This window comes from Trichomycterus rosablanca, chromosome 3 (assembly GCF_030014385.1).
Source record: "Trichomycterus rosablanca isolate fTriRos1 chromosome 3, fTriRos1.hap1, whole genome shotgun sequence".
Taxonomy (NCBI): Eukaryota; Metazoa; Chordata; class Actinopteri; order Siluriformes; family Trichomycteridae; genus Trichomycterus; species Trichomycterus rosablanca.
Genome location: NC_085990.1, coordinates 10563633 through 10580245, shown reverse-complemented (window position 1 = coordinate 10580245; position 16613 = coordinate 10563633). Strand labels below are relative to the sequence as shown.

The 16613-nt window shown below is 43.9% G+C and overlaps 1 protein-coding gene across 1 annotated transcript in view; it reads left to right on the top strand.

The window, feature by feature from the left end:
* Window positions 1-16613, top strand: part of dnah5 (dynein, axonemal, heavy chain 5) — a 112541-nt gene that overhangs the window by 23307 nt on the left and 72621 nt on the right. The window contains exons 17-28 of the mRNA XM_062992632.1: window positions 2459-2604; window positions 3141-3315; window positions 4355-4600; window positions 6462-6658; window positions 7640-7733; window positions 9141-9283; window positions 9371-9572; window positions 12318-12553; window positions 13466-13684; window positions 14485-14547; window positions 15381-15619; window positions 15706-15946. Coding sequence (XP_062848702.1) covers window positions 2459-2604; window positions 3141-3315; window positions 4355-4600; window positions 6462-6658; window positions 7640-7733; window positions 9141-9283; window positions 9371-9572; window positions 12318-12553; window positions 13466-13684; window positions 14485-14547; window positions 15381-15619; window positions 15706-15946 — 2201 coding nt within the window. The remainder of the gene's footprint in view (window positions 1-2458; window positions 2605-3140; window positions 3316-4354; window positions 4601-6461; window positions 6659-7639; window positions 7734-9140; window positions 9284-9370; window positions 9573-12317; window positions 12554-13465; window positions 13685-14484; window positions 14548-15380; window positions 15620-15705; window positions 15947-16613) is intronic.

Genomic DNA, 16613 nt, shown 5'->3' with positions numbered 1-16613 from the left:
GTGGGAGGAAACCAGAGCTCCTGGAGGAAACCCACACAAACTCAGGGACACCATACAAACTCTGCACAGAAAGACTCCACCTGGGATTCCCTCGAGCCACTGTGCCACCCACGCTCTAAACATCAGTGATAAATACTTTCCAAAAAAGGGTTTAGCCCTTTGGCTTATCTGACAACATATCCAATACTTGTCCCCTTCATGTGTCCATTTTTACTTTAAATTCCCCTAATGCCTCATACATGTACATTAGATGTCAGATTGTCCTACATGTCTAACATACATATATACATGTACATATTCTCTGCTGTTCTGGTCTTTAATACACTAAATGTCAAATATATTGGGACAGCCCTCCTAGTTTTTGGGGGTGCTGGAGCCTATCCCAGCTTTTCAATGGGTGCAAGGCACACAGTAACACCCTGGATGGGGCGCCAGTCCATCACAGGGCAGACACACACACACACACACACACACACACACACACACATACACACACCCATTCACCTATAGGGCAATTCAGTGTCTCCAATTTACCTCACTTGCATGTTTTTGGACTGTGGGAGGAAACCGGAGCTCCCGGAAGAAACCCAGGCACGGGGAGAACATGCAAACTCCGCACAGAGAGGACCCGGACCACCCCGCCTGGGAATCGAACCCAGGACCTTCGTGCTGTGAGGCGACAGTTCTACCCACCAAGCCATTGAAAGATCACCGTACTTAAAACTAATGAAATGTCTAACAAGCTTATGGTCAGGTGTCCATATACAGTGTATCACAAAAGTGAGTACACCCCTCACATTTCTGCAAATATTTTATTATATCTTTTCATGGGACAACACTATAGAAATAAAACTTGGATATAACTTAGAGTAGTCAGTGTACAGCTTGTATAGCAGTGTAGATTTACTGTCTTCTGAAAATAACTCAACACACAGCCATTAATGTCTAAATGGCTGGCAACATAAGTGAGTACACCCCACAGTGAACATGTCCAAATTGTGCCCAAAGTGTCAATATTTTGTGTGACCACCATTATTATCCAGCACTGCCTTAACCCTCCTGGGCATGGAATTCACCAGAGCTGCACAGGTTGCTACTGGAATCCTCTTCCACTCCTCCATGATGACATCACGGAGCTGGTGGATGTTAGACACCTTGAACTCCTCCACCTTCCACTTGAGGATGCGCCACAGGTGCTCAATTGGGTTTAGTCCATCACCTTTACCTTCAGCTTCCTCAGCAAGGCAGTTGTCATCTTGGAGGTTGTGTTTGGGGTCGTTATCCTGTTGGAAAACTGCCATGAGGCCCAGTTTTCGAAGGGAGGGGATCATGCTCTGTTTCAGAATGTCACAGTACATGTTGGAATTCATGTTTCCCTCAATGAACTGCAGCTCCCCAGTGCCAGCAACACTCATGCAGCCCAAGACCATGATGCTACCACCACCATGCTTGACTGTAGGCAAGATACAGTTGTCTTGGTACTTCTCACCAGGGCGCCGCCACACATGCTGGACACCATCTGAGCCAAACAAGTTTATCTTGGCCTCGTCAGACCACAGGGCATTCCAGTAATCCATGTTCTTGGACTGCTTGTCTTCAGCAAACTGTTTGCGGGCTTTCTTGTGCGTCAGCTTCCTTCTGGGATGACGACCATGGAGACCGAGTTGATGCAGTGTGCGGCGTATGGTCTGAGCACTGACAGGCTGACCTCCCACGTCTTCAACCTCTGCAGCAATGCTGGCAGCACTCATGTGTCTATTTTTTAAAGCCAACCTCTGGATATGACGCCGAACACGTGGACTCAACTTCTTTGGTCGACCCTGGCGAAGCCTGTTCCGAGTGGAACCTGTCCTGGAAAACCGCTGTATGACCTTGGCCACCATGCTGTAGCTCAGTTTCAGGGTGTTAGCAATCTTCTTATAGCCCAGGCCATCTTTGTGGAGAGCAACAATTCTATTTCTCACATCCTCAGAGAGTTCTTTGCCATGAGGTGCCATGTTGAATATCCAGTGGCCAGTATGAGAGAATTGTACCCAAAACACCAAATTTAACAGCCCTGCTCCCCATTTACACCTGGGACCTTGACACATGACACCAAGGAGGGACAACGACACATTTGGGCACAATTTGGACATGTTCACTGTGGGGTGTACTCACTTATGTTGCCAGCTATTTAGACATTAATGGCTGTGTGTTGAGTTATTTTCAGAAGACAGTAAATCTACACTGCTATACAAGCTGTACACTGACTACTCTAAATTATATCCAAGTTTCATGTCTATAGTGTTGTCCCATGAAAAGATATAATGAAATATTTGCAGAAATGTGAGGGGTGTACTCACTTTTGTGATACACTGTACATTTGGCCATATAGTGTATGGGCACTAATAATATCAAGTGCTATACATTTCTTCTAAACAAATGATACATGACCCCTTTATTATCTCTCACTGAGCAGAAGAGTTGGAGCTGCTGCTGGACCGTGTAAACGATCTGATTCAGTTCAGGATTGACGCTGTACTGCAGGAGATGAGCGGCGCTACGCTGTGTGCCCTGCCCGAGGACGATCCCGTCACATGTGAGGAGTTTGTACAATCCACCAAGGTATGTCTGTGATAATTTATAGACTTATTTATTTATTATTATTGGCTCAAAGTCTAGATTCTGTAATTGCCAGTAATTCAGTCACATTCAGTCAAATTCTCCACCATTTAATTACTTATTAAACATAAAATAACATGTTAGGCGTTTGGGTGTTAACTCTAGCCCAACACTACAGAGTTTAATGTCTCAGGCTCAAGTCTTGGCATTGCCGCAGCTCTGTCCAGACACTAAACAGACACAAATTGGTTATGTCTCAGGAAAGGGCTGTCTGGTGGAGAATCACCTGCTTGCTGCTGTTTCTGGGTGTGTAAAGAATAAAACAATCAATGAAAATGAATGCAAAAGCAAGTTGACTTAAATTTTTAGTTTGAAGAACAACCAGTAACAAATGGAAAAAAATCTCTTTATACCCCTGCACATGCACACAAGTACAAAAAAGCCCTAAGTATTCATTTAAAATAATGATAAAATCATGCTTTTTATAATGGGTAAAATATTATGTAATAGAAATTGATAAACTGACTATGTTGGAACAGGAGCTTTGCATCAAAGGTGCCAAGCTGCTCCATGTAAAGAGCTCTCTGGTGGAGGAAGCAGCCAACGAGCTGATCAACATGCTGCTGGAGGTGGAGCAAAAGAAGGATGAAGATGAGAAGAGGGGTACAGATGAAAGCAGAGCTGAAAGTAAGGATGGACCCGTCAACACTGATGGTGAGATTTATTTTTTTAAATGCATTTTCTTTCTGCTGCTGACCTTCACTCCTGACCAAGGAGGGTCATAACTAACACACGCCCCCTCTGACACGTGTGCAGTATTCAACCGCTTCCCTTTACCTGCATGAGGCGGGTTCATATGGAGATCTGTATCACGCATAGAGAGTCAAGCACTGATCTCCATTAGCCAGTTGAGGTCGTAATTGCAGCAGTTATGAAGAATCATTATAGTCCATCCATCCGTCCGTCCATCCATCCATTCATCCGTCCATCCATCCATCCATTTATCCATCCATTCATTCGTCCATCCGTACATCCATCCATCCATCCATCCATCCATTTATCCAACATCCATCCATCCATTCATCCATCCATCCGTCCATCCGTACATCCATCCATTCATCCATCCATCCATCCATCCATTTATCCAACATCCATTCATCCATCCATTTATCCATCCATCCATTTATCCAACATCCATCCATCCATTTATCCATCCATCCGTCCATCCATTCATCCATTAATCCATCCATCCATCCATCCATTTATCCAACATCCAACCATTCGTCCATCCATCCACCCATCCATTTATCCAACATCCATCCATTCATTTATCCATCCATCCATCCATTTATCCATTCATCCATCCATTCATTTATCCATCCATCCATCCGTCCATCCATTCATCCATCTATCCATCTATCCATCTATCCATCTATCCATCCATCCATCCATTTATCCATTCATCCATCTATCCATCTATCCATCCATTTATCCAACATCCAACCATCCATCCATCCATCCATCCATCTATCCATTCATCCATCACTTTACAAATCTTAAAGTAAACAATAAAATAATATTGACAATATATTAAAAAAATGGATGTCAAATTCAATCATGCATTTACCCAAACAAAAGTGGCCTAGTTAATGTCCTGACCTGAACCCTATGAAGATGCTGTGATAGGACCATAAAAATGGGTCATTCTCACTGGCAATGTGCAGGACTAATATTCTATTCACTTTCTTGTCAGGAGAAGAAGAGGGTAAATCAGAGATGCAAGCTCTGTCGAGTACCACTGGCGGGCCCAGCGTGGGTCCATCCCCTCCTCTGAGGAAAAAGAAGAAACGAGACCTCATGGAGGTGATGGAGGAAGAAGCTCAAGAACTTCTGTCACACTTTAACCACCGCAATGTGGACGCACTGCTGCGACTCACCCGAAACACGCTGGAGACGCTGCGCAAACGCATCCACGCCCCTTCCCTTATGAACTTTCTAGGTAAGTCAAGCTGGTCACACATTTACCTACACTTGTCCTGGGATGTCAGTGATTTCTGAATCTGTTCTTTTTCTGTGACTGAATTATTTTGAGAGTGATCAACATGCTTCTGGACACCTCTGTTTAAATCCATGAAACTCTGGTTGGTTTTCCAGCCCTGTCTTGAGTTTTCAGTACCGCCCACATTCTCTCTAGGGTTCAGGTCAGGACTTTACCAGTCTTGCTGTTCAACCAGTTTTTATGTGTCTCTTGGGTCATTGTCCAGCTGCAAAACACAATACCGGGCAGGTTTCAGGAATCTAGGGGTAATATTCTTCTTTATTAGTCTATTTCCACAAACATGCCTGACAGTTTGGCCAAAGTTCCATTTCATTTCATTTTTTTCCCCATTAAACATGGGGCTCATTGTATACCTTGGACAGGGCGTCAATCTATCACACTGCTTTGACAATAGCCAATCATGTCTATGTAGACACCTGGCTGGCCAGTAGCACCTGCAAGATTCAAACCATTCAGATCTCAGAGAAAGTGGGCCAGTGTAACAGACCGCTGCTCCACCCGAGTGCCCACCAGTGTTCCATAAGCTTTTAATTTATAGCAGGACCAAGAAACTACTCTTTGGGTTTGGATTTTCTTTTTAACCATAGCAAAAAGACCACTCTTCCATGTACTTTGTTCCCTAAGACTTTTTAAAATTTTTTTCAAGCAATCCACATTATGTCCATAATTTTTTACTCGACCCAGGCAACACAAACAATGCATTTTAATCTCTCTGTTTTGCTCTGTACAATCTGGTCCCACTGTGGGTTACACGATGTAACATAAAGCCTCCACAAGGGGGCGTTTTCATACAAGTTCATTTTGTGTTTCTGAGCTGTTAAAATTTTATTTAAAGTTTATTTATTTTTCTTTTTCTCTGCGACCCATTCTTTTTTGGCCACCTAAGGGTTGTGACCCAGGTTTTAAAACGCCCTGCCTTAGACAGGGCACCAATTTATCACACGTCTGTGTGGACGCCTAGGTGACCAATAGCACCTGTAAGATTCAAACCATGCTGAACACCAGAGCTGGGATCTCGAATACATCGTATCGAGTCTCAGCTCTGCCTGCCGGCTGGGCTGAGCAGCCACATGAACAACATTGGCCTGTTGCTCCTATAGGGGTGGGGCATTAAGCCTGATAGGGACTCTCTCATAACTGATGCAACTACGACCTCTGCTGGCTGATTGATGGCACTTGCACAGAGGCGAGGAAAAGAGTGCGGATCAGGGTGTGTCTCTCCGTACACAAAGCTGATCCACAGCTGATCTCGTGTAGTGTAGGTGAAAAGATGCATACGGCTGCTGCCCACGTGTTAAAGAGGGCATGGGTTAGCTTTGTTCTCCTCAAATCAGAGCCAGGGCCGGCATTAGTGGGGAGGAAGTATGATGCAATCGGGCAATTAGACGCACTAAAAAGTCGGGAGAAAAAGGGAAGAAAATGCATAAACAAAATATATATATAAAAAAGTTTGGGTTTTCTTTTTAACCTTGGTAATAGGACCACTCCTCCATGTAGTTTGTTCTTTAATGAACATTGGGCAGATGGTCCTGAAATTGCATAAAATGATTCTTTGTGATTCTTTCTGGGGTCTGTACAGAGCTTCTTAGATGATTGTGGCTTAATCTTATAGTCAGACTAGCTCTATTTATCTGGGCACAGAGAAATCACCAGCTATAGGCAATCATAGTCCCTAATGGAGAACAGACCTGATTTTATGGGTGTATGTAAACTTTTGACTTCAAGTGCTGATAGAATGTTGACCATAACTGAAGAACTCACTTCTGTAATACTGTAAACGTTTTTCATGTACCATTTGCAGCAGATGCCGACTTTGCCAGCCGGCAGAAAGGTGGCGGTCAGCAGCCCATCTTCCGAGCCGGAGTGTGCCTCGCCATCCCCAACATCACCATGGTGCCAGCGCTGGAGGAGATCCAGCAGGCATTAAATAAAGCTGTGGAGTGTGTGGTCAGCGTCAGCAAGGGGGTCAGCCAATGGAGCAAGGAAAGAATATCAAAGGTTAGCACTGGTTGGTCAACACTGACATTGTATACTGATGGCAAAAATTGGTTATATAATATACCATATAAGAGTGGCGTGGAGCCACCGCTGGTATAGCGGGTACTACACATCAGTATGGATCCTAAAGACTTGGGTTTGTTTCTTATCTCTGGTCAAGGTCTGTAAGGTGTCTGGAATGTTCTTCTCACATTCATAAAGTTTCATTTGAGTACCTGGGTGTCCTTTAACTTACCGACACATGCAGTATGTGGATTGGCTGCTGTAACTGCCGCTAGTGTTGAGTCGGTGTGTGAGGTGCTGTGGTGCTTTGGAACCATCATGACCATGACCAAGATAAAGCAGTGGTAAAACAAGAAAATGAACTTAGTTATACATAGTTATATAGAATTCATATATGCTTCTTTGTGGCAACAGTTTGGGGAAGGTCCCTGCTTGTTTCTTGTTCCAGCATGACAGGAAAACACCTGAATTTAATAATTAGGAAGGTTTGTCCACATTCATTATATGGACAAAAGTATTGAGACCGTGTGTTTCAGCCATAACAGTTGCTAACAGGTGTAATAAGTCAATTATATAAAATGAATTGTGTGCTTCCAATCAGTTTAGGGAAGGTCCTTTCCTGTTTCAGCATGAATGGGCCCATGTGAACAAACAAGCTCTATAAAGACTTAAAGAAAACCTCAGCCCCACTGACCAACTTTGGAATGACCTAGAACATTAATTGAGGCTTTCTTGACCAACATCAGAACTGCTCCTTTAACTGAGTGGGCACAAATTCCCACAGACAGACAGTCACAAGTCTTGTGAGAAGCCTACTCAAGATTACATAGATGTCACTCGGTTTTACTACTATTTGTTTTTGTTTTTGAAATGTCCAACAGGCTCATAGTCAGGTGTCCAAATACTTTTGGCCATATGTGTATCTAACATGATTCAGGTGAATGTATTAACATCTAAAAAAAAATGACATTTTTGCAGAGAAAGATGAGTGAGAGGCGCATGGTGGCTCTGACGCAGGACAGCAAAGACAGCGACTCAGAGGACGGCGAGACGACGCATCACAGTATCGCTGGTCAGCTGTCATCATAACTCAGTCCCACTACACCTGTCATTCATTTTATTTTCAACAACTAAGTTTTATTAGCTTAGGGAATAAATATCAGTGCTGTTGCTAGGAGACGAGACGAGATATGTAGCACATTAGAACATTTGCATGTATACAACATGAGAATCAGTACTGGCTAGTGTATGTGAGTGACCGTAGGTCTGGAACTCACCTGGATGTTATTGTTTAATGTTGGGTCGTTGATTTCCGCCACAAGCTCTGAACTCGGCTTTGCCAGCACCTATGGCAAATCCTTACTGGCATCAGACTGTAGTCCCACTCACAGCATCAGCAGCTTTTATGAGTGCTATTTTGCCACATGTGTTCCCTCCGACACGTGGGCAGCAGCCGTATGCATTTTGTCACCTACACTTTGACGAGTGCAATGCGGATCAGCACTGTGTATGGAGAGACACACCCTGACAGCTCTCTTTTCCCGTCTCTGTGCAGGTACCATCAATCAGCCAGCAGAGGTCGTAATTGCATTAGTTATGAGAGAGACCCTATCCAGCTTTAATATCCCACCCCTATCTAAACAACAGGCCAATCCGTTGTTCATGTGGCCGCTTAGCCCAGCCAGCAGGCAGAGCTGAGACTCAATACGGGTGTGTTTTACCACTGCGCCACCTGAGCGGCCTTGTTGAAATCTTTATCCAAAACCAATTACATTAATAAAGCAACTATACTGGTATCCTGTCCCATTTTGATGCTTTTAACAGTCTAGTTTTTTGAAAGAGCTTTTTGCTTGTGTTTGGAACATGACTGCAGGGACTAACTTTCATTTTGCCGTTATACAGGTTGGGCATTGATTGATACACTTCACGTTGTTGTTCAATTCAAAAAGTAGATTATGTGGTCAAAAGTATGTGGACGCACACTGAAGGTCCTGGGTTTGATTCGCAGGTGAAGCGGTTTAGGACCTGTGGATTTTGCATGTTCTCCCTGTGTCCATGTTGGATTCCTCTGGTTTCCTTTCACAACCCAAAGACATTCAGTTAGGTTAATTGGAGATACAAAATTGCCCTAGGTGTGTGTGTGTGTGTGGGTTTGCCCTGTGCTGGACTGGTGACCTGTCCAGGGTGTTTCCAAACCTTTCCCCCAGTGAATTGTACCCACCACGACCCCTAATAGGATAAAGCGGTCGTAAAACAGACAATGTAAGCCAGACACTCCAGTTCTCCATTAGTATCTGACCACATATATGATCTTTTGACTAAATAGGCTCAAAGTACCACAGACACACAAAAGAGGTGTCTGAAAAGCTCATGGCCAGGTGTCCATATAAATTTAGCCCAACAGTGTACTGAATAGACAAAAATGATGCCATCACTCAAACTTTATTTTATTGTTTATTGTAGTGATTTTTTCTTTCAGATTGCAGCTCCTCAGACATCTCAGCCTCCGTCACTCAGGCTGTTCCTGTTCAGGTCAGGAATTACTACAAAAGCGTATCGGAGAACAAAGAGATCGTCAAACTGGTGTCAGTACTCAGCACCTCTGTCAACTCCACCAAGAAGGTACTACACTATATACTGTTATACTGGAAAAAAACCGAGCACCGGTGAACCTGGTCCTCTATCATACATGCTTTTCTTCTCATGCAGGAAGTGATGAATGCCTTAGAGCGCTTCGGCAGATATCACCACATCTGGAGGAAGGACAGAGAAAGCACCATCCAGATGTTTGAGCAGGAAAACCCACTGCTGGCTGAATTCGAGGCTCAGATCCTTTACTACAGAGACCTGGAGCTGGAAATCAATGCGGAGCCGGAGTTCATTACAGTAGGAGCGTTGGCATTATACACAGGTCAGCTGGTTCTGATTTTATCTCTTTACCGCTTTAGTAATTGATGTCCAGGTTCATTACTAGTGCATCCTGATCAGGGCCATGGTGGGTCAGGGACCACTTGGAGACTATGCCTGTGAGGTAGGAATACACCCTGGACAGGGTACCAGGTCATTTTAAAGCAGCCGACCCACAGACTGCATGTAGAGGGAAATTGGAGAAAACAAGAGACATATGGAGAACATACCAAAGTCTTTACAGTGATGCACAAGCATTACATTCCATAGAAATATATACATACAGGGTAGGGCATACAGGGCATATATACACACAGGACAGGGCATACAGGGCATATATACATACAGGGTAGGGCATACAGGGCAAATATACATACAGGGTAGGGCATACAGGGCATATATACATACAGGGTAGGGCATACAGGGCACATATACATACAGGGTAGGGCATACAGGGCACATATACATACAGGGTAGGGCATACAGGGCATATATACATGCAGGGTAGGGCATACAGGGCATATATACATACAGAGTAGGGCATACAGGGCAAATAAAGTATACATACAGGGTAGGGCATACAGGGCATATACAGTATACATACAGGGTAGGGCATACAGGGCATATATACATACAGGGTAGGGCATACAGGGCATATACAGTATACATACAGGGTAGGGCATACAGTGCATATATACATACAGGGTAGGGCATACAGGGCATATATACATACAGGGTAGGGCATACAGGGCATATATACATACAGGGTAGGGCATACAGGGCATATATACATACAGGGTAGGGCATACAGTGCACATATACATACAGGGTAGGGCATATATACATACAGGGTAGGGCATACAGGGCATATATACATACAGGGTAGGGCATATATACATACAGGGTAGGGCATACAGGGCATATATACATACAGGGTAGGGCATACAGTGCATATATACATACAGGGTAGGGCATACAGGGCATATATACATACAGGGTAGGGCATATATACATACAGGGTAGGGCATACAGGGCATATATACATACAGGGTAGGGCATACAGGGCATATATACATACAGGGTAGGGCATACAGTGCATATATACATACAGGGTAGGGCATACAGGGCATATATACATACAGGGTAGGGCATACAGGGCATATATACATACAGGGTAGGGCATATATACATGCAGGGTAGGGCATACAGGGCATATATACATACAGGGTAGGGCATACAGGGCATATACAGTATACATACAGGGTAGGGCATACAGGGCATATATACATACAGGGTAGGGCATATATACATACAGGGTAGGGCATATATACATACAGGGTAGGGCATACAGGGCATATACAGTATACATACAGGGTAGGGCAAACAGGGCATATATACATACAGGGTAGGGCATACAGTGCATATATACATACAGGGTAGGGCATATATACATACAGGGTAGGGCATACAGGGCATATATACATACAGGGTAGGGCATACAGTGCATATATACATACAGGGTAGGGCATACAGTGCATATATACATACAGGGTAGGGCATATATACATACAGGGTAGGGCATACAGGGCACATATACATACAGGGTAGGGCATACAGGGCATATATACATACAGGGTAGGGCATACAGGGCATATATACATACAGGGTAGGGCATACAGTGCATATATACATACAGGGTAGGGCATACAGGGCATATATACATACAGGGTAGGGCATACAGTGCACATATACATACAGGGTAGGGCATACAGGGCACATATACATACAGGGTAGGGCATACAGTGCACATATACATACAGGGTAGGGCATACAGGGCATATATACATACAGGGTAGGGCATACAGTGCACATATACATACAGGGTAGGGCATACAGGGCATATATACATACAGGGTAGGGCATACAGGGCATATATACATACAGGGTAGGGCATACAGGGCATATATACATACAGGGTAGGGCATACAGTGCACATATACATACAGGGTAGGGCATACAAGGCATATATACATACAGGGTAGGGCATACAGGGCATATATACATACAGGGTAGGGCATACAGGGCATATATACATACAGGGTAGGGCATACAGTGCATATATACATACAGGGTAGGGCATACAGGGCATATATACATACAGGGTAGGGCATACAGTGCATATATACATACAGGGTAGGGCATACAGGGCATATATACTGTACATACAGGGTAGGGCATACAGAGCAGGGCAATTATATACATACAGGGTTGCGGTAGCTCAGGATTGCGGTGGTAGCTGAGCAGTTAATGTACTTAACTAGTAATTCAAAGGTTGCCGGTTCAAGCCCCATCACCACCAAATTGCCACTGTTGGGCCCCTGAGCAAGGCTCTTAACCCTCAAAAAAACCTTATGCTGAAGAGAAACTGCTGATCACAGGGACAAAGATAAAGGAGGAGAATTACAGTGTATCCTAATGGCCTTGCTTCAGGTGCAGAAACATACCAAAAGGTGGATTGGCTGCTCTGAATTGCATCTAGGTGTAATTAAGTGAATAATTGTGTGACTGGGTTTTGCCTTGCAATGGACTGGTATCCAACTATCCCATGTGTATTACATCATGCATATTCAGGTGGCACAGGACCCACCATGATCCTGACCCAGGTGAAGCTGTTAGTGAAATGAACCATGTTACTCTGTGTAAAATACAATTTCAATTTAAAAGTAAATAATCTTGTTCCGTTTATCAGCTGATCTCAAGCTGGCCCTCACAGTCGAGACTAAGAGCTGGATGAAGGACTTCGGGCGGCACTGTAACAGGAAGTACCGTGGCGAGATGGAGCAGATCCTGGCGTTTGTGGATGAAGCTGGTAAGAAGCTGAACCGTCAGATCAAAGACCTGGACGACATCCGCATCACCATGGCGGCGCTCAAGGAGATCCGAGAGCATCAGATCTCTGTCGACTTCCAAGTGTCACCCATCGAGGTAAATTTGATTAAACATGCACAATATTGCTAAAAATATCTGGACACCTGATCGTGAGCTTGTTTAACCTCACCTCCGCTTGCAGCTATAGCAGCCTTCTGTCTTCTGGAGGTGCTGTCCAAAAGATTTTGGCGTGTGTCTTGTCAAAATTTGTGCCTGTTCAACTGAAAGAGGTTTTAGTAAGGTCGAGTGCATTGTGTACTTGGTGATGGACTTACAGAAACAGGAAATGGCCTTCCCAAACTGTTGCCACAAAGTAAAAAGCATATCAAAGCATATAATTTGAAAATATAATTTAGCTTTTTTGTACACCTGTTAGCGATGGGTGTGGCTAAGACACTCAAACTTACTCATTTAAAGGGGTGTCCACAGATTTTTGGTCATATAATGCATTCAATTTCTGTATTGGACATCAGAGCTAATTAGTTACTTAAATTATATGTTATTTTTATACTTGAAGTCTAAATGTAATGTGTATACAATTTGTATATACAATTTATAATCCTGAGATATATATACACATAGACAGCAGTCTAATCCAGTAACCCATCAATAGAGCCTCAACAGACACAACTGGCTGTGTCTGAGGGTGGGATGGTCGAATAGGGTTTTCCCTCATTTCTGTTGCAACAGTGACTCCTGCAGTCTGGAGGCACTGGTTTGAGTACTGAAGGGTCTTTTATGCAGTGTGTCTATAAAATACCCAACCAGGCAGGTGGCACCATAAAGCCCGGGTTGGTGGACGGCTAGTTAAGAGGATTTTTGCACCACCTAACCTGAGGACCTGTTATCCCTCAAATCTCCATCCTAAAACAGTCAGATTTATTTTATAGAGCCACCTGAAGTTTGAGTTATGTGGTTTAATGATAAAAGTCTAATTTTTTCTCTCCTGGTGTGTCTGTGTCTCTGCAGGAATCGTACGCCATGCTGAACAAGTACGAGCTGAGTGTAGTGAAGGAGGAGATGGAGAAGGTGGATACGCTACGTTACGCCTGGGAAAAACTGCTGAACCGGAGCGCTGAGGTTCAGAACGAGCTGGTCTCATTACAGCCCAAATTCAGAGAAGAGCTGATTAGCAATGTGCAGACCTTCGTGGAGGACAGTGACCATTTCTACGGCGACTACGATAAGGTACCATAAACACAGACTCTTACTGTTTTGATGGTTTGATGGCCTGGTGCTTAAGCAGTGGGAGGTCTGGTAGCAGATGCCGTTCTAGTTAATGCCAAAACTCTATATATGGGCACTCAGCTGGAACAGAGGTGGTACGCTAGCCTACCACTGCTGAGATCCGGGTTTAAATCTTAGCAGTGCTATTGTAATGAAGCACTCAGGATACAGTTTAGAAATCAGGTGGCCAATCAGAATTCTGGCGACAGGGACCTCTGGTGGTGCGGAGGAGCAGCCGCAGCCGGTGTGACAGCTCTCAGCCGACAGTGCATCTACTCAAATATGACTGGCTGTGTCTAAGTAAGAAGGATGCCTGAAGCCCTGTATTGGAATGACACCCTGTTATTCTGCCATGTACCATGGTATTCTGCCATGTATTCAGTGTTTCTTGGTGGAACTTGACCAAATGCAACCCTGACCAGGACATATATGTATATTTGGTATAGAATAGAATGCCTTTATTTGTCATATATTCATATACACATGTACAGCACAATGAAATTCTTTCTTTGCATATCCCAGCTTGTTTGGAAGCTGGGGTCAGAGAGCAGGGTCAGCCATTGTATGGTGCCCCTGGAGCAGAGAGGGTTAAGAGCAAGGCTCAAGGGCCCAACAGTGGCAGCAGGGCAGAGGCGGGATTCAAACTCTCAACCTTTTGCTCTCTACCTAAAGCTCTACTCACTAGGCTACCACTGTATATGTATAGTTCAACAATGTATGGTAATAATAGGACTGAAGTATGTGTTTGTGTTGTTTTTCAGAATGGTCCTATGGTGGTTGGCTTGGCTCCCCAGGAGGCCAGTGATCGACTCATTATGTTTCAGGTAAAGTCACATGATCTTTATACATCACTACACTGTCACTGCTTTGTGATGGTTGGCTGCACAGATGGGTCAGCTTTCTTCAATGCTGTCTGTCTTGTGTCGCTTGTAGCAGACTTAGCCCTGATAATGTAATCCATGTCGATTGAGCTTATTTTTGGTCTTGTCTTCTGAGCACTTCTACGAGTACTGTTATTAAAAACACTTTATTTATACATTTACATTTATACATTTACACATTACATTATAAAAATAGGGGTGTGTACCAGTGTTATATGGCTTTCCTCTGTTTTGCACCCGATTTGGTGATACTCATTTTCCCAGTGAACTCTGGTGATACGTAGATACGTAGAATCTCAGCACATACAGAGGACCACGCCTCTCCTACCATATACTGTAGCAGCAGCAAGAAGGTGATATCCCGCCCGACCCCTTCTCTCTCAGACACAGCTAGTTGTGTCTGCTGGCCTCAGAATAGAACCCAGTCCCTCCGACTCGAAGCCAGTGGATGATTCTTACCTGTAATGTTGACGGAGAGTCAAACTTTTCCTCCTAGTGTATCATCTACCAGTTTTGTAGTGCCTTGTGCAGACAGCAGGAGTCACTGTTGGATCGGAAAAGAGGATAAACCCAGTCCGACCTTCCCTTTGTCAGACACGGCCATAAACAGTACGTTTGTTAAACACCCAGCCAGGTTGTTAGCTGTGGTGTGATAGCGCATTAGACTAATATCTTTATATTTATTACATTATCATTTTAGAAAATGTGCACTATTCTAACACACTATAGTACTGACTCCTCTTCGTCATTAAAAACTAACTTTAATTTTGTCCCAGAACCGCTTCGATAACCTGTACCGTAAATACATCACCTACACTGGTGGGGAGGAGCTTTTCGGCTTGCCTGTTACCCAGCATCCTCAGCTGCTGGAGATCAAGAAACAGCTGACGCTGTTACAGAAGCTCTACGGCCTTTACAACAACGTCATCGAAACCGTCAACGGATATTACGACATCCCGTGGGCCGACGTCCACATCGAGAGGATCAACAACGAGCTCCTCGAATTCCAGTCACGGTGAGAGGCTCAAAAATGATCAACTAGGAAAACATGTCATTAAAAAAGGTCTTTGAATCTGAGACATGTTTTCAATTTGTTGATAGCTGTCGTAAGCTTCCTCGAGCACTAAAAGAATGGCAGGCCTTCCTGGACCTGAAGAAGACTATCGATGAATTCAGTGAGTGCTGCCCTCTGCTGGAACTGATGGCCGACCGCGCCATGATGACGCGTCACTGGAAACGCATCACCGAACTCACGGGCCACACTTTTGAAGTGGAAACAGACACCTTCAAGCTGCGCAACATCATGGAAGCACCTCTGCTGAAGTATAAAGAGGAAATCGAAGTAAGATTTTACTTTCGTAGCTCTCCATCAATCATGTTGTCTTGTGAAATCAAAACCGTAATTTCTAGACTATAAGAGGAGCAAATGTATTTTTCCAGTTAGCATGTTCTCACACAGGTTAGTTTGACCATTCCTTAGTTTTGTTTGGTGTGCTACTCCAGTAAATACGGTAGCTTTATCATTATATAGGGTTTCTACTGTTGGTGTGTTATTCCACAACACTGTAGGCTTGATCATCAAAGTCATGCAGTCACCTTAAAGTTTCTACAGGAACAATATGCCATGATCTAGGGAAATTTTAAAAAAACTGGGGGGAAAATGTTGTTAATATTTTTTAATAGCACAACTCATAGTCTCCACTGCACCACAGTAAAACCAAATAGAGAAAACTCCTAACACTGGTAAATCTATCCAGAAGTAGCAGGGATGCTAAAAAATGACTGTCCGGCATTTCAGAGTCCAGCAAAAGTTAACCAAGGAAGTCAGCCAAAAGTATTTGGACACCTGGCTGTGAGCTTTTTGGACCTCCCTTTACAAAATAATGGGAGTTAATATAATGTTGTCCCTCTGCCTGCAGCTAAAACGGCCTCCACGCTGCTTTTTACAAAAGTTTGGAGTGTAGGAAGTTTGTAGGAACTTGTGCCCATTAAATTAAAAAAGATTTGTG